Below are 23,915 nucleotides of genomic sequence, written 5' to 3' on the forward strand. Positions count from 1 at the left end.
AAACATATTGACTTTTGAATGGTGGTGTATAAGATTATTCATGGTTCTCATAATGTTAACCAAAGTTAAAATGCATTATAATATTTGGAAAATATTAACATAAAATTGTTTGTTTTTTTGTCGTGATTTAATGCATTATACTTTCTAAAAGCGTAAAATAAGCACTATAATGTATTATAAATGTGGATGCAATTATTCGTGAGACCATCCAATGTATTATAAGGTGCCTTTTGTGGTATGATTTGTCATATATGATTTTCAACAGTATCCGCATGGAAGGGTTAAATGCAACTGTCACTCCCAAATCTTTACACTGAGCATGTGGCATAAGAAATAAAACCAAATGTCTGATCAGACTTGTGTCTCGAAGCAGAATACAGCACAGTTCCACTGACGTTTGTTGTAGAGTTGAGGTGAGAGGTGGAATACTCCCTGGGGTAATAATTACACAGCAGTTTTAACCTTTCATCACGGCATATTGAAAAGCAGGGTTTTCATTCTCACCCTCAGAAGATTCTCATTCTCAGCCTCTTAGAAGATTCAAAGCACGGAGATCACACCTGCACAGGTGTGTTCCCGTTAGGTAAGAGGAAGTGACATCAAACAAGTCCTTACCTCTAATTGACAGATCTAAGGGTATGTGTTCATATAGTGTTATAACAATTTCTGGTGACAGGCCTATACTGAATGATCAGTGTTGACTGCTGATTGGTCGACTGACCTCTCCCAAGAGCCTTGGCTCCAAGACAGGCCTCTGAGACTCTCATTCCTGATTTAGCTACCGCATAGATCCGGCTCTCCTGAAAAACACACACAGATACACACAAATAGTGGTGTCAAACATTAATCATGCCATTCAGAACTTGGCACTATAGTGTTAGGGTGATGTGGGTGGTTGCAAGGGTGTTGCAATTTGGTTGCTAAAATATTTGGAGTTTTCTGTGTTATTTTGCGTGTTTCCAGGTGGTTGCTTGCCCCAAAAGCCCACCCCGAGCATTCTGGGTAGGGTTGCACCAACCGTTTCAAGTAACTTGCACTACCAGCTTAGTAAATACTACTTACTTTGGAACTTGCTCTTAATTAAAGATATTTTATGTGATTACACTATTATTTCACTTCTTCTATAAATTAATTAATCATGTTATTGTAGTAATAAATAAAGGAGCAATAAATAAATACTAATAAAACACTAGAAAATGAATTTAATTTCAACTGATATTTTGTGGGAATTGTTTTGTTTACATGTCAGGTTATATTTCAAATTTAAAGTCTAATAAGATTACATTTTTAATAAATGTAGTAGCAAGCTGCAGCTAAGAGCTTATTTACATTACAAATAGGCTAAGCTGTAACTTGCAATTTGCAACTTATAAAACATTATTCTTCAACAAGCTGCACAGTTTAAGGTACAAGACGTAGCATTTTTTTCCTGTCTTACCCAAGAGGGAAATCGGTGCAGAGGTGGTGTAGGCGGTTTAAGAGCTTCTGGGTCCATCATCTCAAACTCTTTAGCCAACCCTTCGAATAAGCCTCCATCAGTAGCCTGAGCTTCCATCTCTGACCCCTCCATCACTCCCTCCATTCTTTCAGGCGGCCCTTCATCAATGTCTGTCTCCTCTAACCCATGTGTGGGAACTGAACCAGGGACCAGACTGTTGCAGGATGGAGAGGTGCAGCTTCCGATATCAATGTTGACGTTGACCTGATGGAGGCGCTCTATGCCGGGTTGCGGCTGACTGTGGTGTTTCTTCACAAGTTGGATGCTGTCACGGGGGGTTAGAGGAGTGCGAACTTTGGGCAGAGTCATGCTGGTGCCCATGGGTAAAGCCAGAGGGAAAGGGCACAACAGAGGGAGGCGTACTAATGGGGGTGAGAGGGACACAGGAGGAGGGCTTTTAGGAGTGGGGGTAGGAGTGTCGAAACCAACCGGACCAGAAGTCTCATACGCTGAAGTGGATGAGGAAGAGGATGAGGAAGAAGAGCGGAGGCGCTGGGAACGAAATTTGCTGTTGAGCTCATCAGAAGAGTGATCTCTGTCTGAAGCTCCTCCCACTCCTCTCTCACGTGGCGCTCCAAAAATAGGCTCCGCCCCCTCTCCGGTTTCCTTTATCAAGGTTGTGGTGTCAACACCATCTTGACTAGACTTATGAGAGTCTCCTTTGTCTTGTAATGTGGGAAGTAAGGATGCACTATGAAAAGCAGAATCGCAACCCTCCGTGACTTTCCTTTTGCTTTCTGAAATTTGAAATGGATATTAACGTATATTAAGATGAAAATGAAAACTTATACATCCAAAAAGTGTGGCATGGAAGTTAGGAGGGAAAATTAAGGAAATGTTATGGGTTTTTATTTTTTAAAATATTACTATTACATGTTTTAGTGATGCACCAAAATTTAGGCAACCAAAAATATTAGGTTTTGGGTGAAATAGTTTTGGAAGGCCAAAATTGTTGACGGAAACATGATATTTCATTAGCACATAATAAGCTACAACTAGTAAATGTCAGCAGTGTGGATGCACTTCACTGTGACAAAAAAATAAATAAATAATAATAATTATGCTATATGAAATTAGCTAAGTAGCAATATGATTATGCATAATTATGCAATATGGAAAAATTTGTTCAGCTAAAGCATTCCAAATTCAATTACCCAACTTTATTTATAGTTTGTTAGAGTTTTGTAAAAAAAAAAAAAATAATTATAATAATTGATGCATCCCTAATATGTTTTGTTAATTATAATTATATTTAATATGGAGCTTATAAAATGACTTTTGAAAATCAACATTTAGATAATTTGATAAATGCATTATATAGGCCTAAATCACTTTGGAATACATCACAGAAAGAAACTGCAGCAGCGGAGGACTATTATTAGAATATTAGAAATCTATATTCAAGCTGTATTCTCATTTTTCTACTAATATTAAATCAAAAACCGACTGAACGACTGATAAACGGATTCTCTTGAACCACCACCTACTTGAATCTGTTTTTTTTAAACTGTATATTTGCAGTCTAAGGATTCAGAACAAAGAAACAGCTGTTTGAAAATACATGTATATAAAATTCAGCCATAAAAACATTTCTATTCATTACATTACAAATGTTCAATATTCGTTTAAAGAAATCAAATTCAGAACTATTTAAAATTCCACATAATATTCAATTTTGTTAGATTACACTTGTCAATAATTAAATTGTACACAATTCAAATCCAAATCATTTTGTCATATTATAAGCTCCATCATTTAAGATCTATTTTAATAAAATCTTGATAACTCTAACATTAACAAAACAACATCCCAAGATGACAGATAATTTATGGATACCTCATCGTGGATTTATGCAAAAATCGTTACACTAACAAAACACTAAACGTGTCCTAACCAAATGTGCCGCGATGTACGAAAAAAAGGTATCTTTTCCATGTTAATCAGAGATTTTGTCCTAACCAGTCACAACGGCGAATGGTGACAATTCTATTTTAGAAACGTTTTTTTATTTATGCAGCGTTGTGGCTAGGACAACAACATACAAAGTATGACAGTTATAATCCCTGGCACTATTTTTGTGCTTTATTTGATGTTAAAAGCATCTTATGTGAGAATTTATAGAATTTTGCATGCCCTTTATAGACCCGCCATCTTTAGAATATTGTCTTTGAACTTCCGTTTTTGCGGTCGCTCTGTATATTTCTATGGCATTGCTGTCCAGGAGTATTTACTTAATGTAATGTAAAGTTAACGAAAGTTATCATGAGGACTGTGATGTTTAAAGCAGACGACTTAACAAATGTCAGTCGACCGCGCTGAAAAGGGGCGGGGCTACATAAGGTCTATACAGTATAGCTATACTGAAAGCAACAATGGATAATTCACCTCAGATCTTGGAAATAAATTACAGGGAACAAGAACATTCAAACTGTCAACACAATGTGAACAAACAAGTGTATTCTATGACAAAGATTGTTTCAGTTACTCAGTATGAATTTTTAATAATGTTAAAATGGTTTAATTTATGAATCTGATTATGTACTTATGTACTGCGCATGCACAGAGACTCCACCCACATGCTCTTCTGATTGGCTGTTACTTGTTATTGGAAACTTATCGCTTATCACTTCTGGTTAGGACACGCTGTAAAATGGAGTACAATAAATAGCAAAATAGAAAAATAGCAAAAACAATTACAAAAAAGGTAAATTGTACATAGAAGTCTCAAAGGTACAGTATCAAAAACATCTTGGTTAATTTTGAGGGCAGAAAATGGTGATGTAAAACTAAACGCAAGAATCCTTGTCTAGTGGACTTACAAAAAAATAAAGTGTAAAATAAAGTTACTTTAATTAAATCAACAGTTTTACACCATCAGCCAATATTTGTAAAGACTGTTTCCGAATGTGCGAATCTATTTCTGTTCAACGACACTAGAAAGAGCTTCAAACCTTCTGAAGGTAGAAGATGATTATGTACCTGTAGAATTGGCTATGCGAGATCCTGTCAATCTCCAGCCCTCCTCCTGGGCAGGGGGTGTCCCGGGGCAGCTGGGAGGGTGGAGTGGGCTGGAGGGGACAAGGTGGATATCCACTGCTGGAGACAAGGGCCTCTCGAGAAGAGCTGACAGAGACACAGCGAGAGGTGTACAAAACCAACAAAAACAAATGCTACAAGGAAAGAAAACAGGAAAGGAACTATGTTTACTCTGAAGCTTGTCTTGCAATATGAGGATCTGCTCAGCCTGCTTCAGATTTGCCTTTTTCAACTGCTGGTTTTCTGTTTCCATCTACAAGACACAAAAAAACAAAGGACACTCTGTTTCAACAAAAAAAAAAAAAATTGGAAAAAACCCCCAAACATTTATCCACAGCACTTTCACGTTTCAACTGACCTCTCGCAACTTAAACGTGACCCAATCTTTGATTTTGGCAGCCTTCTCTTCAATAATCTTGGCCTCTTGGGCTCGAACCAAGTTCTGCAGATAAGGAGGGCAGTTGAGCAACGTTTCAGTCCTTATGTGAGAGTTTAATAGCCATCCTTTTTGTGAGGTCTTTACCTGCTTCTCCAGCTGTCCTTCAAGACTCTTTATGATCATATCTTTCTCCTGCGTTTGACTGCTCAACTCTTGATAACGCCTGTACAAGGAGTTTTCCGATTCGCTGGGCTGCATGTTTGCAGACTTCAGTTTCTCCTCCATAATGTGGACCTACAATGGTAATTTCGATTAAGTCCTCAAAGAGAAAAGAGTTCAGTAGTGGCCAAAAGTGATGCCTGGAGGGGATCTGAACAATTTGGCATGTTTCATTGCGTTATCACAAATAAAACGATTGATGCCAAGCATAAATATTCAATGTGCTTACAAAATCTTTAACAATTTTTTTTATAATATAGGGGGAAGATGTCAATTTTCCTAGGTTGGCATCACTTTTATCCACTACTGTGTTTATCATCATGCTATTTAAATAATAATAATAAAAAAAACATAATTTTCAAGAAAGTATAATTTGTGCTACCATGATTTATTACTTATAATTAATTACAAAATAAGTGAAAGGATACTTAAGTGAAGTTAATTCAAACATTTATTTTTATATTAATGTTTTGTGATGTTTTTCATCTGAATATCAGCAAATTTATGCAAAAAAAAAAAATACAATTTTAATTATTTAAATCCATCTATTTAAAATTAAAATAGTTTTGTATTGTCTATGTAGTTTTTATTTTTCTAAAATACATTTTCTGGAAAAATAAAAACTTTTGACTACTGACTTTTGACTTTACTCTAATATTTGCACAATTACACATTGTGTTTTGAATATATATATATATATATATATATATATATATATATATATATATATATATATATATATATATATATATATATATATATATATATATATATATATATATATATATATATATATATATATATATATATATATATATATATATATATATTATTTTTTTTATTTTATTTTTTGTGATTTATTTATTATACGGCAGGCACACTGAATGAAATTATACAATAATAATTAAATATCCCTTTTAAAAAAATATGGGAAATAGGACACCATGTCCTGAGTATGATTCTAATACAGTAATTTCTGAAAAATAAGAAAACGGTGGTACAAGAGCAGTACCTGTTTTTCAGCGTTCTCTGCCCGCTGGTCAGCCTCTATCACTCTCTGTTCCAACTCCTGCATCTATAGAAAGAAAAAGAGAGAATCATGGAATGTTCCATCGAGGCTAGGATGTGTGTGTGTGTTGGTTATGTAAACTATAAGTGTGAGATAAACTAAGAGAATAATCTACTGTATATCTGGCTTTCAGTGTCGCTACCTGTCATGCTTAAATGATTTTGATTATAATCCGGCACTAAATACTGAGGGCATGTTGTACTGGTGCGGGTTTGGGCACGCTTATACCACAAACCACTGTGGTTATCAACAGGACCACCATGATGGCCTGACAGCGCAGGGAAAAGATTTGGGTACATCCTAGTAAACAAGCCACACACTCTGTGCGTGCGTGCGTGTGTGTGTGTGTATAATATAAGTGAAAATAAGTGACCCTATGGCCAGGTTTCATAAAGCAGGCTTAGATTAAGCCAGGATTTGGCCTTAGTTCAATTAGGGCATTTAAGATTTTATAAATGTGCCTTAGAAAAAAAAAACATTACTGGTGTGCATCTTGAGACAAAACAATGGAACTGATATATTTTAAGATATGCAAGTGCAAGTTGCTTTCAGTAAAACAGCTCAAACATGCATTTTAGTCTTGGACTAGGTTTAAGCATTGCATTTGAAACCAGGTTTATAAGTCTTATTTCAGATAAATAAATAAAAAAGTGTTACAGATAGAATAGTGATACGTATGCAGAGGGCGATGAATGGCTTACAGTAGAGGCTGTGTGCAAATCATTTATATGGAGATGTTTGGGCACGTCTTATGCAAATTACTAACAGCAGGCACACACTTCTGGATTCATCAACATTAAAATGATAGCAAACTCAATTTACTTTACATCTGCTCCTGTTGGAAAGCTGTTTTGAATTTGGTAAAACAATCTTGTATGCTCATGCAAGTACTGTATGCAACTTTGGTAACACTTTACAATAAGGTTCATTAGTTAACTACATTAGTTAACATAAACTAAGAATGAACAATACTTCTTCAGCATTTATTAATCTTAGTTAATATTAATTTGAACATGCACTAATACATTATTAAAATCAAAGGTTGTATTTGTTAACAGTAGTTAATGCACTGTTAACTAACGTGAACAAACAATGAACAGCTGTATTTTTATTAACTAACATTAACAAGGATTAATAAATACTGTAACAAATGTTTTGCTCATTGTTAGTTCATGTTAGTTAATACATTAACTAAAGTTAACTAATGAACCTGATTGTAAAGTGTTACCGCAACTTTTAACTTTAAACTAAAAATGAGAGATGAAGGGGAAAAAAGGCTGTTGGAAGGAGTGCTAATCTGTGCATGGATTATCTTCTCACATAGAAATACTGCGAATAGATAAGCAAAAGCTAGTAAGAACTCACACAAACAGAGTTCCTGGCCATGATGTGATTTGTGCTCACTGTTTCATGAGCTCACTGACCCAGTAAAAAGGAGGACAAGTATACTAATGAATTCCCACTGTATGACAGAGCTCTCCTTTTGTTCAAACTTCTTTGTTCTTTCCGCCCTTTCTCGCTCCTCAAGCCAAAAGTCCAGGGATTCCCAGGAGGCACTCTCTCCATGCAAGAATTCCCTGAGCGTCATGGCCAGAAGAGCAGCCTGTGGGGTCATTGTGTGGAGGTGTGACTCTTCACCTCAGGGTCACCAAATGTACAGAAATGAATAGATGACACAGCGACAAATATGAACAAGGACATGCTTTCGCTGACACTTCATCAATCCGCATTACTATAGGAATAGTGTCCACTCACCCAAGCTCAGCACTGACCTCAGGTTAGCCTCACCCACTCAGCAATGATTCACTGAGCATTAAGAGCTATTCAACAACTATGCCGTAAAGTTTACTGGTGGTGAATGGAGAGTGTTGAGCTACCAAGCCTCAATAGAGTTAATAGAAACATCTCAATGACACAAACAGATGCAATTCCAAGACACTGTAATATAGACTTTCAGAAGACGTTTTATTTCTCACGAATGAAAATTAGGAGTCTGTTTACTTGATCAAAAAATGGTCAATGGTTTCAGCCCACCAAAACTATTTCGGCCAAATATTTTTAGTTGTCGGAATTTCACTGCATCACTTGTAGAAAGATGTGTTTTTTTTGGCCGAACAATGAACCTACTGTAGTAGGTACTGTATGACATACTCGATGTATATACAAATTTAAATGCGGAGTTAACATGATCTTCAACGTGATCATAGCTCTAACAAAACAGCAGTTCTCAATATTTCTTTGGCCCCGCCCCGCACCACCTTGTTGGCATTCTTGTCAAAATTATAGATAGCATCTACTCTGACAAAAGTCTTAACATCTAAACGTTGAATTTGCATCATTAGCACGTGTGGCAAGCAGGGCGGCGCCGAGAGTCGTGGGAACGAAGAATAAGGATGGACTGACGGTTGACTGTAGGACAGGCCACAGGTTAAACAGGTGGAGGCAGGGCAGCTGCTCAGGCATCGGACAACCAGGTATGTGAAAAATGTAACAACTGTTCTCCTGCAGTTGCTATGGGTAAATGCAAAGAAGGTTTCCTCCTTGGTTGAACTCCAGAACTTAACCAGTTGACTACACCGCCTCAGAACATGGAAGCAGAGAATGTGAATTGTGCATTAATGACTCTGGAAATCACCAGCATAGCATCCATCTGCCATGATCAAGACTCTTACTAAAACAAGTAAAACTGGGTTTCATCAACCTTTTTTAGTGTGTAGGACAGTTTAGTTGCTAAAATAAGTGTCCATTGTTAAAGAATCATCAAAATACTGTCTGAAAATGTAATGATTAACCATATTAGATATAGACACCAAAAGTCTGAAACAACCAACAGCTCAATAATTAATTTGAGAACTATGCAAGAAGATAAAGACTAATGAAGCAGGGATGGTCTTTTTATGGAGAAAGATTGAGTTTGAGAGAGAGCGAGAGCGAAAGCGAGAGATAGCAAGAAAGCATTATTGCTATTCCAGGCTAATCCTCATGTCTGGCAGCTCATTAGAAACAAGACAGTTCTACAGAAAGCATGAAGAACTATGCCAAATCCCACACGAGGACCAACTTATGGAATCTTCTACATTTACTTTCTCATTTTAAATGCAAACACATGTGGCACTCACATAAGGAAAGGATGATTTCTGTGTGAAGTCAAATCAACACAATCAGAAATTAAGTATATCTTACAACTACTGTACATCTAAGAGGCTGAGCAGTTTTAAACTAAGTTTTGGCAACAACAAAAATTGCTCAACCACATATCACATAATACTCTTTTTAACACAGAAAATGTGCATAAACTATGCACTTGTCACTGTCACTTTTTACCAAGCCGTCCAATCACAGTGGAGGAGGGGCGGGGCAAATACTACACTGACCAACCATCCTACTCGTACAACGACTGACCAACAATGGAGGAGTTAAAGGGGTAGTTGAATATGATTTCACTTTTCTAACTTTAGTTAGTGTGTAATGTTGCTGTTTGAGCATAAACAACATCTGCAAAGTAACAACGCTCAAAGTTCAAAGCAAAGGGAGTATTTTCTTTTAAATAAATTGCTTTTTAAGGACTACAACAAACGGCTGGTAAGGACTACACAACATTCCTCCCAGGTTAGTGACATCACTAACCCTAAAATTTACATAAACCCGCCCCTGGGAATGCAATTTATAGATTATCAAGACAGAATATGCTAATCAATGACTAGACGATAACTACACATAAGCTACATAAATTCACCAGCTAACCATTCAGAAATGTTGTCTACATGTTGTCACTTCTTCTTGAGTCTCTCCATCTTTCTGACTTCGGTAAAGACTTTGAACATAAAGGCTAAAAGTTTTTGAAATTTCCAGTGCATGTCTGTGTGAGGTAAAAGGACACAAGCTGTTGAAGCTCCACCCCCTGTGCTGTGAGCAGCAGCTCATTTGCATTTAAAGGAACAGACACAAAAACGGTGCGTTTTTGCTCACCCTCAACAAGTGACAACTTTAACATGCTATATAAAAATATCTGTGGGGTATTTTGAGCTAAAACTTCACATACACACTCTGGGGACATCAAAGACTTATTTCAAATCTTGTGAAAAGGGCATTATACAACCCCTTTAATATCATGAACGAGGCCCAAGATTTTGTGCAGAAATATGGTAGTGTGCTATTTGAACATAGCATATGTGCACTTACAATTTGAATCTTATTCTACTATGGGATGAACTTCTACAACTGTAGGGCATGCGTACGTGAACAGAATGGAAAATGTATTCCCTCGCGCCAGAATGAGAGCTCACACCCTTCACTCAATTTTATGTCAAGCTTTTCCTCTGCAAAGTGGGTCAATGTGTAAAACACTCCTAACGCCACCCATAGAAGCAGATGAGAAGCATATGAATCTTTTTTAAAAAGACACCAGCAGCAAACACTCAACACATTCTTTTGTCCGCTTCAACAAAATAAGCTGAAACCCATGAGACACTGAGCCCTGATATCCAGCGAGAGAAAGGCTGGAAAGAATGGGAGAGCAGGAGAGATTGGAGGTCAGGGTGAGTGAAAGGCTGTTAGAGACGATGACCAGAGTGGGAAGAAACCTGATGGAGGACGTTTGGGAGCCATCCAAGACTTAATGTCCCTGTGGTCAGCGTCTTTGGACAGTAAACACTCTAATGGCACCACCACAGATAGAAAAAAAACAACACAACAACAGACCTACCACTTAGACCAAAAAGAAAAACAAAATTTATGTTGTTTTTGGACCGACTTGTTAACATCAAGAGGAGCAAGTACACACATGGTCTACAGACCCTTCTAAAATATTGTTTATATGTTCCTCCGTGAAGGGATGTGTAATCCCCAGTGTGTTTATTGAGACAAAGTTATGCATGCAAAATGGTTAGAAGGTGTTCTGATTCTTCAGTAAACGGTTTTATGGCTGAAAAAGGTTTGAGATTGACTATAGCACAAAACCTCAATCCGTAAGTCCTGAAACACACTTTAACCAAGCATGTAAGCACAGATGCTTCTGGCTATGCTAGCTCCCTCAACCCCTCCGAAATGTGTCTGATACGATTCACAAAACAACTCAAGTATGCTTTGCATTCTCTGTATTAGCATAAACGTCTTTTTTTTAACAGTCAGTTTCCTCTTTCAGGTCAACTACTATCATGGCAGTTTAAGATTGGCTATCACAAAACCCCTAATCGTAAGTTCCTAAACATACTTTAGACAAGCTCATGAATGCAGGTGCTTCTAGCTACGCAAGCTCAATTTTGTATGATGATGCATTCCGAAATGTGCCTGACTGCAATTCACAATGCAATACAAGTATGCTTTGCATTCATAGGGCCAGATTAGCGTGAGCAGGGGACAGAACAGGGCAAATTAGCGTGAGAGCGCAATCCCATAAAAGCGCCAATAGGAGTGGAAAGTTCTGCGTGTGATCTACTGACAACGCACATGTTAAAGAACAAAAGGCGCGGCCGAATCATTTCCATAATGACCAACGCAATCTACCAAGAGCAGCGCAAATTAGCGTCTGGTTTAAGACATGCTTTTTTGGGAGTTAAATAATGGCGCAAATACCAGTAAATTGACTAGCGCCATTTTTTTTAAATTTGTAAATCGCAAAGTTAGTAAATCGCATTGCGTGATTCATTTAAATACTCTCCTCCCATCTAAAAGGGAAATTTCCACATATGCATATGTAATAAGGTCAGCCGCAAAAATAACTGTATCTATGCCTTTTCAGCGTAAATTTTTCACTGCGTGTCTTAAGTAAATCCTGACAGTAGTTTTTTAACGCCAAAAGAGGGTTTGCGCTGGTACAAGCTGTTAGTAAACCAGGTCCTTTGTGTTGCCACAAGGGGCGCTACTACGGGTATTAGCGTAAATGTCTTCTTTTACAGTTAGTTTTGCTGTCAGGTCAGTTTCTATCATGGCAAATCAAAAGTTTGAAGAATCTTGCTAAGCAAGTTGGTTGAAGTCAAAATGTTTATAGCGACCAGTGGCTGGTTGCATAAACTGCTTAGACTAGCCTTAAAAGTTAGTCATCAATTTTTATTTATTTTTTCTTCAAGTCCAAAATCAGTTACATAAAAAGGTAGATCAGTCTAATTTGAATCCAAAAAGTAAGACTGATTACCTCTTATCTAAACTGCTAGTTGGCCAAACTAGTTCTTAAGACATAGTCTTAACATAAAGGCTAAGTTTATGCAACTGCCCCCTGAACTAGCCCCCCGGCATAGACTTGAAGGTAACTATATCGCCCCCATGCCACTGAATGCGATTTTTTTCACAATAAAACAGGCAAACAAAATCTCATAGACATGAACCACAATATCATAGAACTCTTGACTTTGCCAGTAAGTAACCACCTAGAACACTAAATCTACCACATAGCAACATGCTAACAACCACTCAGAAAATCTTAACAACCGCATAGCAATGCCCTTGCAAACACCCACAACAACCTAACAATGTGGCCATAGGCAAGCAAGACCATTTTCTTAAACTATAAAAAACACTTGTGCTAATCTGGTCATTAATAATGGAATCCTTCCCTCGTCTATCACACACACACAGACACACACACACCTGTATATCCACTCAAGCATTCACACGAGTCATTGGTTTTTCCCTGCAGGGCCGCCTGCCAAGTTTAACCGTTAACCTTTTCTTGCAAGACAAAACACTGAGGTCAATGCAGCATGACCAAACTGTAGATGAGGAGGGAGACAAAAAGAGCAGAAGAGAAACTAAGGAACTTTTTCCAATGTGACTGAGGCAAAAGATTATTTAAAAGAAGTAAATCAGAAATAGAATTAGCTAATATCACCCTTACAAAGAATTACTTTGGCGGTACAGCGATGAAACAGATGATAATGCCAGAGTGTTTTGATATATATCAAGACTGATTTCAGTTTTCAGGTAGCATGGTATGTACATGGTACAACCAAGGTATTTCAAAAATATCATGGTAAATGTCACACATTTACGAAAGACTTCATGAGCAATTCATAAGATGCAACCCAGCAGCATGTACCCTGTTTACTAAATTATAGAGTGAAGTTTACTGTCAATGAAAGTGGCTTTGATACAATCCAACTCAAGGGGATTGATATTTGTTTTGGCTAGATGAATCTATGCATACATAAGCTGTGCAAAATGTACAAAATAAACAAATCATATGCGCAGCTGGAATGCAGTGGGCGATTTTGTAGACCCTGTGTTACCCATAATACCCCTTCTTTTACCCTCTCAGCAAGAAGGTGGCGGATATTTCCCGCTTGCAGACGAAACCTCATAAGCTGCGTCTCCAGAGCGATGCATCGCTTCTGCCAGTCCACACTGGTGTTGGGCACTGCTGCCGTGGCTATACCCTCCATCACCTCTGCCATCTGTGCCTGCGTGCCAGTCTGCCAACCTGAAGGAAACAGTGATGGAAATTTGTCAGAGAACACAATGAACTTTTACATGAACACAAATGGTAAATAGAGGACAAGGTTAACAGGTTTGCCTTGAAGCTTGTAAAGGAGGAGTGGGACCTTGGACCTGGTCTGTTTAGAGAGAGGGAAAAAAAATTCCTTCATAACCAAAGCCTTAATAGTATTGACCAGAACCATTAATCTGGCAACAGTGTTTAGACACAGGCTTATAAATGTCCTTGAATGAATTCCAAAATGTCCCAACAGCCTTGTCCACAGATAATCAAATGCTTCATTTCCAGGGTTGATTTCCACACCTTTTGACTAAATAATTGCCATGAACTTTACAGTCTTTCTTGATTATTAGATAAATATTTGAACATTTTATAGAGATTGCACTGAAGGAGAAAAAAAACAACTAAGAGTTGAGCATAACTAGCATAATTTCCCAATTTAATAAATTATGAGATTATGAAATTATCAGTTATGAGAAATAAAGGTGCAATTCTGAAAATAAAGGCACAATTTTGAGATACACGGTCTTCCATTTGTTATCATTTAAGCATTATGCCTATATTGGCATTATCTCAGCCACCGACCACCCTGCTCTCTTAGAAATTGAAATGGGCACTGGCCATTAAAAACACCATATTAGTGGACCATTACTAGTGTGACTGACAGGAACTTTACTGGAGTGTTTTTAGTGGAGTTTAATTCCACTAGACAGTCTAATAAAAAAAAGAGGCCTGATTCTTGGTGATCTAAGACTGACATTTCCCATAAGATGAGAACACACTGTTGACATCACAGGACTGGCGGTAAACGCTCTGTGCCAAGGGTTTCTTTTCACCTCTCTTTTATTGTTTCCCTCCCTTCAAATGAGCTCACTTTTTAGTGATCACCTAGGTAACCACTGAAAAGCAAACTTGAGCTGTGAGCTCATAGAGATGACACAGTTTAACAAAGGCTACCTTCTCTCTTTCTCTCTCTATATATATACACTGTAGACACTAATATACACATGCATATATCGTTTGAAGGCCGTGTGGATGGGGTTAGTCCAGTTATGCATGTGTAGACAGTTTACCCAGCGGCCTAAGCAAACCCTACCCTATATTCAGCCACCTAAATATCCCTGTTCAAGCAATCCCTTCTTAATTACAGGCCCAGGGAGAAACAGGATCCTGGCCCACACAATGGAGTCTTTCTGCATGACAGTCCCATTACCAATATAAGGGAGGGGGTCTTTCTCTCTTCCCTTGAAAAAGGGATAAAGAATGTGGCGGCTCAAAGGAGACAAGCTCTTGAATAGTGGAAAGCGCTGCTTATTTTTACCTGCACAAAGCTGACAGGCGACTGATAGTTTGTAGCTCACATTTTTAAAGTTTGTAACTTCTGTGATGTTAGCCGGTCAGTTACCTTTTTTTTTCTTTTTCTTATCAGCAATTTTTATTCCAAAATACATTCTATGACGATCAAGTCTTGAATATCTGTATTAAAATGTATTTAAAATCAAACGTGATGGTGGAAAAACTGTCCTGTTATTATACATTTTTTATTACTCTGAAATGTTACAACTTTTTAACTTGATTACACCACATCACAAAACATTAAAGGGGCCATGAATTGAGATCTTTTGAGGTCATTATACTTTAAAAATATCCTGTAAATTTCCAATTTTTTTTTAAATATCCTGTTTTTATTGAAACCAAGCTCCCAAATATCTGTAACGCGTCATTTGTCTCGGTATGACGTCATAGTGCGACGAAAGACCGCCTCTGTAGAAGATCGACGCCTACTTCTACATCATTTCCTCTTTAGCCCCGCCCACCAATTCATGCATGTCATATAGTAGAAAATATGAGAAAGACGCAAACAACACAGGATTACTCCAGAAACAAAAATAATAGAGATGCGTCTGAGGATTACAAGACATTTTGAAGTGCCAAGTTGTGGAAAAACACGGTCTTTGCATTGCCTTCCTTGTGATACTAAGCGTGCCGTGGATGAAATTTATTTTAAGACACTGTCCGTTTGTTCGCTTCATTTTACAGTGGATTCATTTTTAAACGAGAGCGTTTGACGTAGGCTTTTCAGAGAGACTTAAAATAAATGATGATGCAGTGACTGTGAGTAGCAATGTTTTTACCATGTGTCACTGTTGCTTTGTCTGTTACAGATCATTTGATATACTCACTACTTTCACTTTACTGAAAATTATAAATCGATGAATATAAGAACGACAGTGCGACAAACCATGACACATTTATTCATAGTTTGTTTACACAAAACACCATAAGTTATCCTATAACTGTGGTGACTAAGAACTTAAACTTTATTTGTCACAACCAAAACTTATAAAGCATAACACGCAAAAGTGTTTCACAGTTGGAAAATGTTTCAACTGAGATAGTAGCATCTTCGTTTCAACACTGTAATAAAATAGTAGGCTACAATACTACCTCACAAAAACATAAGGAATAAATATTTACCAATATGTCGCAGACTGGAGTATCCTTGGTACTTGAGGTGTAGGTTTGTCTCCTGATTCGGGATCAGACTCTGGCGAACATTGGAAGTTTACAGAACAATTCCACACATGCAATAGCGGGAACGTTGAGAAGTACTTTAATATGCAAAACTGTTACCCAATCATAACAGAGGGCGTTTACTTTTGAGTCTTGAATGCGCGTCAATCAAAATTGAGTGTTTGAAAGAGAAGGTCGAAGACAGGATAGGAAATTGTCTGTGGCGATTACTTGTAAATTAGAATATTTTTATGTAAAAATCTTGCCAACATTATAAATGGACCTCAAAGAACAATATACATTTAAAAAAAAATGCAGTTCATGGACCCTTTAAAGCTTATTAAATTTAAACCACGAATATAATAACTTGGCATGTATGTTTTAAACTAGTTAGATAATCTTATGTTAGCGAGCCTATATCACAGTTTGCACAACCGCTGTGACAAAGCCTCTCTCTCAGGGTCCTGTGGTGTATCTAATCAAAGCGCGGGGCTGTATGAGCTTGTAGATCATTTTGTTACTGGATTTTAAATGTAGCCTGTCACAAACATGCACTGATCTAGAAGTCTGAAAACTGCTAAAGATAACATCTCTATTCAGATGGTGGGAAAATAAAAACCTCAAGTCAAAATGCAGAATGCAGGATAACTAAATAACAGAATGTTTCAAAAATTCACGTCCCAATAAACACAAGAAGAGGTTTTTGACAGACTACAAAGCCATCAAGGTTAACTTCTGGACGATATAAGGGCCCTTGTAACAGACAAAAAGGAAAACTATCTGTGGCGTTGGAAGTGGAATGGTAAATGAGACAGACTGACACCAGAAGTCTCCAGACATTAAAACTGCAGAGCGGCACAACAGTGCCATGTCGCACTCTGCAATTAGCATGGTCGTAACTACAGCCCTACTGACAAATTACAGAAGCGGCGCACAGAGAGATTCCGCTAGCTGACCAAAATGCTATAACTCTCTGTCCTGTTATGTACGGACTTGACTGAAGTCAGGACCTGAGGTTTGGGAGACATTGCCTGGCAGAGGCAGACATGGCCATCAGAAAGAGAGGTCAAATTAAGCCAATTTTTCTGCCAGCTCAGCCCACGTCCACTTGTACTGCCGAATATGACAGCAAGATGCAAATAATCCAATTGCCCCTGAAGCCTCTGTGCTAATGCTGTGAGGAACAAGGCATTTTGCACCCTTGGCTTGTTTGGCGTGGGAAGGGGGGAAGAGAGGAGGAAAAGTAGCCACACTCTTTCCCTACGTGCCTAGAGTAGGACATATCCGATATAAGATTTATCAAACATTCCCAGTATATTCGCTATGATATCAAATGAATTTTTCTGTTTATAAATCACAATAAATATTACTATTAAAATATCACACAATCATGGTCACAACCGGAAAGTATTAAATTGTTTAGTCAAAGATGTGTAATAGCATATATGATTTTGATTTCAGTAGCAACAAAGCAAATAAATCCTTTGATTTATTTCGTATTTATTTACTTATAATATTTATTTATTATTAATATTGACAAATATTGATATTTCGCTCAGTTCTATAGGCTTCTCAAAAGATCAAGCTATCACAATAGCTCTCATGTAACGCACATCCACAACAACAAGCCAAAGCTGTTACTGTATAGCTTTTAATGACCGAAAATAGATTGTCATCATTATCAAAACTCAATCTTACGAGATACAAGTAGAATATGATCTCTGTTAAACAGTAGTGGAAAGAGTAAATCTTATGAACCAATGAAAAAAAAAAAAGCAATGTGAAATAAATAAAAAATGAGTAATGTGCATGTGGGTCACTAAAGGCCAGTTGGAAACCAGGACAGGTCTCTGGTGCATCATTCAATAAAACAGAACCTCCTCTGTTTCTCCAATAAAATGAATATCATTTTGAAACTCTATTTTATGTACCCCCATGCACACACACCCCAGATCTCGTGTACAGCTGCGGTGATGTAAGCGATTAAATGATATCATCGCAACAGACGTGTGAAATCCACTCTGTTGTTTTTCTGGATCGTCTCTGTCAAGACCAAACTTGGCATTTCATCCGAATTACTCAAATCAGCAGAAAAAAAAAGTGTGTCTGGGTCAGCTTGTTGTATGTATGTGTCTGTGTGTGTTTCTGCCATTACAACGAACACAATTTGAATGTAATATGTAATCAGTGACATTTGAGTACTATAACGGCTGCATTTTTATTCAAATAAAACCTGTGTGTGTGTGGCTATATAATATCATGTCTGCGTGTGTGATCTTCAAAATGAAAACTTAAAGTAGCTATTACAGGTTGGAGCAAGCATTCTGTGAGCTTTCCAACTCTTTTCTCTTGCACGGACTATATATCTTAAAAGAAAGGCCACCACACGCAACTAAACAGAGTATGACATCTTTTGTTTCAGCCTGAAACAAAGTTTCCATTTGGTGTCTGTGCAGCAATTTATGGCCACCCATAACATCAGCTTTGGAGGTCTGACTAATAGAAACGCCTGCTCGACTAACTCAAAGTAGCTGTTCGTCAGAAAACAGCAAAATAAAATCCATTCCACCATGCAGACGCTTTCTGACTCCATTGTAGTTCTCTGTAGAGCTCTAATCTGTACACTCGAGAAGGTCGGACAAGGTTGGTTCCTCCCAAGGTTTCTGGTGAGAAAAAAAAAGAACTTAAAGCCAATCAGCTGGTATCCAATAATGTTTTGATGGTTTATAGGGGTTTTGGGTACTTTTAAATCAGCTGGTTAAACCATTAAACCAGCTTGAGGCCAGCTTGGCCAGGGAGATCATCTAATCCAGCTTAAAGTTGCGATAGTCTTTTCCTCTCTGTTGTGACGTATATCCGAGTGAAACGGCTTCTTGATAAAGAAAAAATGTAGTGAGGGACTTGATTTGGTTCATCAGGAATTGATTGGATCGTTGGATCATTGTTGTTTGCTTTTGCTGATATCATGTGAGTGAATGTTGGCCGGTAAACACACCATTAGAGAAGCGATGTTGTAGCAAGAGGGAGGAGAAATCATTTTGATTAAATCTCATGAGGGCACATTCATTTGGTAAAAATGTATGTGCATAGATAAATCATCTATAACAATAAGAATTGTCAATTTTGATTTCATGGTGACCATGCAGATGACTCCATTGTACTTCTCTGTAGAGCTTTAATCAATACAACTTATGCAAAGGTCTGAAAAGGTAAGTTTCTCGAAAGGTTTCTGGTTAAAAAAAAATGTAACTTAAACACACCGCCATCTGGTCTCCAAGACTGTTTTGATGGCTTTAGGGGTTTGAGGTACTTTTAAATCAGCTGGTCAGACCAGTTTCACCATTTTAAGGCCAGTTTGGCCAAGCTGGAAAGCCAGCTAAACCAGCTAAGACTAGCAAACCATGCCACTGAACCATAAATTGAACAGCTATCAATGACGCCAAAAGGCACTACTGAATATAGCTCATCACCACAGCCCACGCCTGAAGATATGTCATATTTAGGGGTGAGAACATCTGCTGCTGAGTACAACACCCATTTAGTGGTGGTATAAATAGCTGGGATTACAAGAATCACAGAGTTTCTAACAGCTGTAGATGAGGCATGGAGATCTCCTGAAGCTCATCCTCAATATTCTCTCCTCTGGTCTACAGGAAGCTTTGTATTCAGCCTAATAACAGGCTTCTGTAAACTAGCCACACTCATTATCAGCTGGAGCAGTAAATATAGCCTATGACATTCCTCTATTCTGAGGTGTAAACATCACCTACACACACCGCAGTTGCCCTTTAGAAAGCATTGACTGACGCAGGCTGAAGAGAAAAAGAGAAAAACGCTGCACTTACAAGACAATAAATGTTTTAGGCATGCTTGGGTTCTACACAAATTAGGCTAAGTGGCATTTGTCATTATGAGAATGAACCCTGACATGATGCTAAGGCTAGAAGATGAGGAATAGGGTCAATGACAAATAAAGGTGTCTGAGATAATAAAAAGCAAATGATTTAAAAATCTATAAGCAAATTCTGATTCATGTCATGTGGTGTAACTATTAAGAAATAATATTTTCCTTACACCTTCAATACATGCGAGTACATACACATATCCTGTTCATTAGTTTTCAAATAAATAAACTATTTAATAATAAACCATTATAACACTTTTTTTTTTTTACATATCATAATAATTTATATTAATCTTTTTGAATCCTGAATCATTGTTTTATTTTCTTGTTCCACCACTTGACCATGGAGATTACCATTTCTGATTATTTTTTTTATTTTTTTACGATCATCAGTTACATACAATTAAAAAACTGAAAACGTACATCATAAAAGAGGTTAATTCAAGCCATTGAATATACTGCATAAATTAATAGATATGAGCAAAAATATGTTATTGGCTGAGGAATTGCATGCTTGAATAATATCAACAGTGATATTTTGCAAGCACTGTAAATAATGTGTTTAAGCATCTGAGAGAGAGGGAAGCATTTACTCATGAGAGAGAGGGAAGCATTTACTCATGACTTTGACTTTACTTTATTGTGCAGAATTAGATGGGGTGTGTGTGAGGTCAAACTGAGATCAAACTCATTCATTAAAATAAATTAAAAAAAAAACTCCACGTGAGCACAAATGCACATGCACTGGGAATGTTACAGACATAAACACTCTCAAGAAACACTTCATAATCTGTTTTATTAACAGCACGAGTGTCAAAAGGCTGGATGCAAACAGCATCATTACTCTTCCTTTTCTGTTTGTTCATGAAACAGCAGAACAAAACTTTATTGGGAAAAACACAATGATGGCACATGTAGGAACTGCTGTCGTTACTTTCGTCCAAAAATGCACAGGTGTGTCAAGACTGGAAAATGTCAACATTATCCCAACTAACGCACGCTGCAATTTGAGAGATCTAAAGCATGAAAAAACATTAAACATGATCACACATGCCATGATCCACATATTTTCTAGCAGCTAAACCGGAGTCAAACTATCCTCGTGTCCCACGTACATACCCACCGTTGAGCTTACCTTGACTGTCCTTCTCTTGACCGCTCGAATTTTTACTTTAATGTTTTCAAAGCCGGTAGATCACATCACATCGCATCACACCGCTACGCCTCCAAAGTTCGTAAACGCTCTCAAAAGTTTCTCCTCCAAAACTTTCATTCTTCTATAGCGCCGTCTTTTCGCGCTGTCGGTCCTGCTCTGAACTCAGCAGACGTTGCAGCGGATCTCCATTCACTAAATTCATCCTTTATTCCTTTAAAGAGCCGAGAGCTGGGGTCAGATTACGCCGGGAGCCAAACCCCCGTCTGCTTGCCCTGACCGATTCATAAACGAATCGTTCGGTTGAGTCGGATCTTTTCAATGAATCGTTTGCACCTAGAACGATTTCATCACGATTCGGACTGAACCGGTCCGAGAGGTTCTCGAGCCAAACTGACTCATCAAACCGAGAGCCGTCACTTCAGACATGTTTGATTCGATAGCAAGAACATTACTAATAGGCTAAACCTAAGATTTGACCGATTAATCTAAAAGTAGCCTAATGTACTTTGTAGCTAGCCAAAATGTAACTGGATATACGAATAAAAAGTGTTTTTGGGTTCAAATTCTTGGGTTGAAATTTTGAACCCAAAGTTTTTTGAATTTTTGGGTTCAAAATCTAGGCTAGGCTACTTGATTAATTTATGAAATGAATCATGCCCCGTAACAAACTGAACTGGGACATAGGGAATTATTATTATTATTATTATTTTTAATTTATTTATTTATTTTATTAGACATTAGACACAACAGACAACACTGACATAGGGAATTATTGTCGATGTCCTGGACAACGTGATGACGAAAGAGAACCACAGAATCTTTTTTGAGCCGGTTCATTGAAACAAATCGTTCGAAAGAACCGATTTGAAGAATCGAATCCCTACGCTCAGCGTGTCTGTGTATATGCTCTGCACACACAGGAAATTGCATCAGGGGCCACTACTGTCCAACTCTGAAGAGTTACACGTTTTCTGACTCACTCCTGACTGTATCATTTTGTTAAAGAGATTTTGAATGGAATGTTGAAAGTGAATCTCAGGAAGACATGATAATCCCAATTTCCCAAAATCAAAAATGAAAAACAGGCCTACTATATATATATATATAGACATTTTCATGATTATTAAAAAAAGGTCCATAAAATGACATTAGATCTCAGAAGGGATTGTTAAGGAGCAAAAATCGCAGAGATTTCAGAAGAATATCGTTGTAGACCTGATATCCTTTTTTTAATGATGCCGAAATGTTCACAATGTTAAAATAAAGTATAGTGTGAAAGCTGAATCATTACAGGCCAATAAAAAGTTTGTAGGAGTGCAATTATTGAAGTTTGTGAGGGGACTCATGCATGCTTTAATTGACCTTAACTGGATTCCTCAAAAAAAATCAAATTCTACTTCTTGAGCACTGACATTATCCTGTAGCTCAAGAAACACATTAGCATTACATCTGTTCATTTAGCAGTAACCTTTTTATTTTCAGTGTGCAAAAGAATCAGACTTTACAACCTGAAAAGCTGTAGCCAATATTGAGGAACATCCTGATATTTTGAACATTAGGTTTGTTTCATCATAAGGAATTATACAGTATACAGACAGTGCATCTGCATGTAATGCCATTATCAGGTGTATTACATTTCCATTTTCTCCTTTACTATGGTTTCACAGAGCAACACCGAAGTATATAAAACTTTGGGCCTGCTGCAGATGTTAGAGGACAGGCAAGGCACCCCCCTCCCCTCTCTCTCTCCCCTCTCTGTCGCAATCTCTTTCTCCTTGCCTCCAGTATGTGTGTAAAGTATGTAATGTTGAGGTAATTGTTAACCACACCCTGTTGTGTTCAGTACAGAAACGTGACCGTTCTGTTATGAACCGCTGCCTGCAGCCGATGGTTAACCGAAGTCATGCTTAGACAGTTATAAATGTTGATTTATCTAATATTTCATTGTCAAAGGTATGTTTTTGCATCTGCATGCATTTAATGCACAGAAATATATACACCTAAGAGCCAATGCATTCAAAGATGAATAATAACTTTATTGATCTCCAAAGGGAAATTTGCATACGGTCATATGACCCATACAGCAAAGGACCCAATTCACACAGAATATAAGCAATAACAGAACAGTACATGTGCATATCAAATGATAAAACAGAACAATAAAGGAGAATAGATAGAACAAATAAATAGATAAAATAATATCAGCATTTCTTTATACAACATAAATAAAAATAGAAAACAAATATTTTATATTGTAATAATATTTCACAATTTTACTGTTTATTGTACTTTTATTAAATACATGCAAATACATGCATGAGTGTGTGTGTGTGTGTGTGTGTGTGTTTGTGAGAGAGAGAGAGAGAGAGAGAGAGAGAGGGAGAGAGAGGGAGAGAGAGAGAGAGAGAGAGAGAGAGAGAGAGAGAGAGAGAGAGAGAGAGAGAGAGAGAGAGAGAGAGAGAGAGAGAGAGAGAGAGAGAGAGAGAGAGAGAGAGAGAGAGAGAGAGAGAGAGAGAGAGAGAGAGAGAGAGAGAGAGAGAGAGAGAGAGTGCTCCACTGCCCTCAGTCAAAATAAACCATGATAACTCAGAATGTAATGTTTCACTTGACTGCGGACTAACTGGAAAAAGAGCAAAGAATTAAAATAAAGTTTGCCCAGAGTGGAACTGTTTGTGTGAGCACAAATTACAGTCTGTCCACATGCAAGATGT

At 37.6% G+C, this 23,915-nt stretch overlaps 1 protein-coding gene across 2 annotated transcripts in view; it reads right to left on the minus strand.

Moving 5' to 3' along the window:
• plekhh1 (pleckstrin homology domain containing, family H (with MyTH4 domain) member 1) overlaps positions 1-21,348 on the minus strand; it is a 39,177-nt gene extending 17,829 nt beyond the window's left edge. Inside the window, exons 1-9 of one of the 2 annotated variants that reach the window (XM_081348072.1) lie at positions 21,184-21,348; positions 13,446-13,615; positions 6,145-6,207; positions 5,058-5,207; positions 4,893-4,976; positions 4,706-4,787; positions 4,478-4,621; positions 1,439-2,235; positions 722-800 (exon numbers count right to left, since the gene is read on the minus strand). In XM_081348072.1, the coding sequence (XP_081204198.1) occupies positions 722-800; positions 1,439-2,235; positions 4,478-4,621; positions 4,706-4,787; positions 4,893-4,976; positions 5,058-5,207; positions 6,145-6,207; positions 13,446-13,589 (1,543 nt within the window). In that variant the 5' untranslated portion in view covers positions 13,590-13,615; positions 21,184-21,348. Of the gene's footprint in view, positions 1-721; positions 801-1,438; positions 2,236-4,477; positions 4,622-4,705; positions 4,788-4,892; positions 4,977-5,057; positions 5,208-6,144; positions 6,208-13,445; positions 13,616-21,171 lie in introns of both variants that reach the window. The other variant, XM_081348073.1, reaches the window with a different exon arrangement.
• Positions 21,349-23,915: the final 2,567 nt, after the last annotated feature.

This window comes from Scardinius erythrophthalmus (genome assembly GCF_964197995.2).
Source record: "Scardinius erythrophthalmus genome assembly, chromosome: 19".
Classification (NCBI taxonomy): Eukaryota; Metazoa; Chordata; class Actinopteri; order Cypriniformes; family Leuciscidae; genus Scardinius; species Scardinius erythrophthalmus.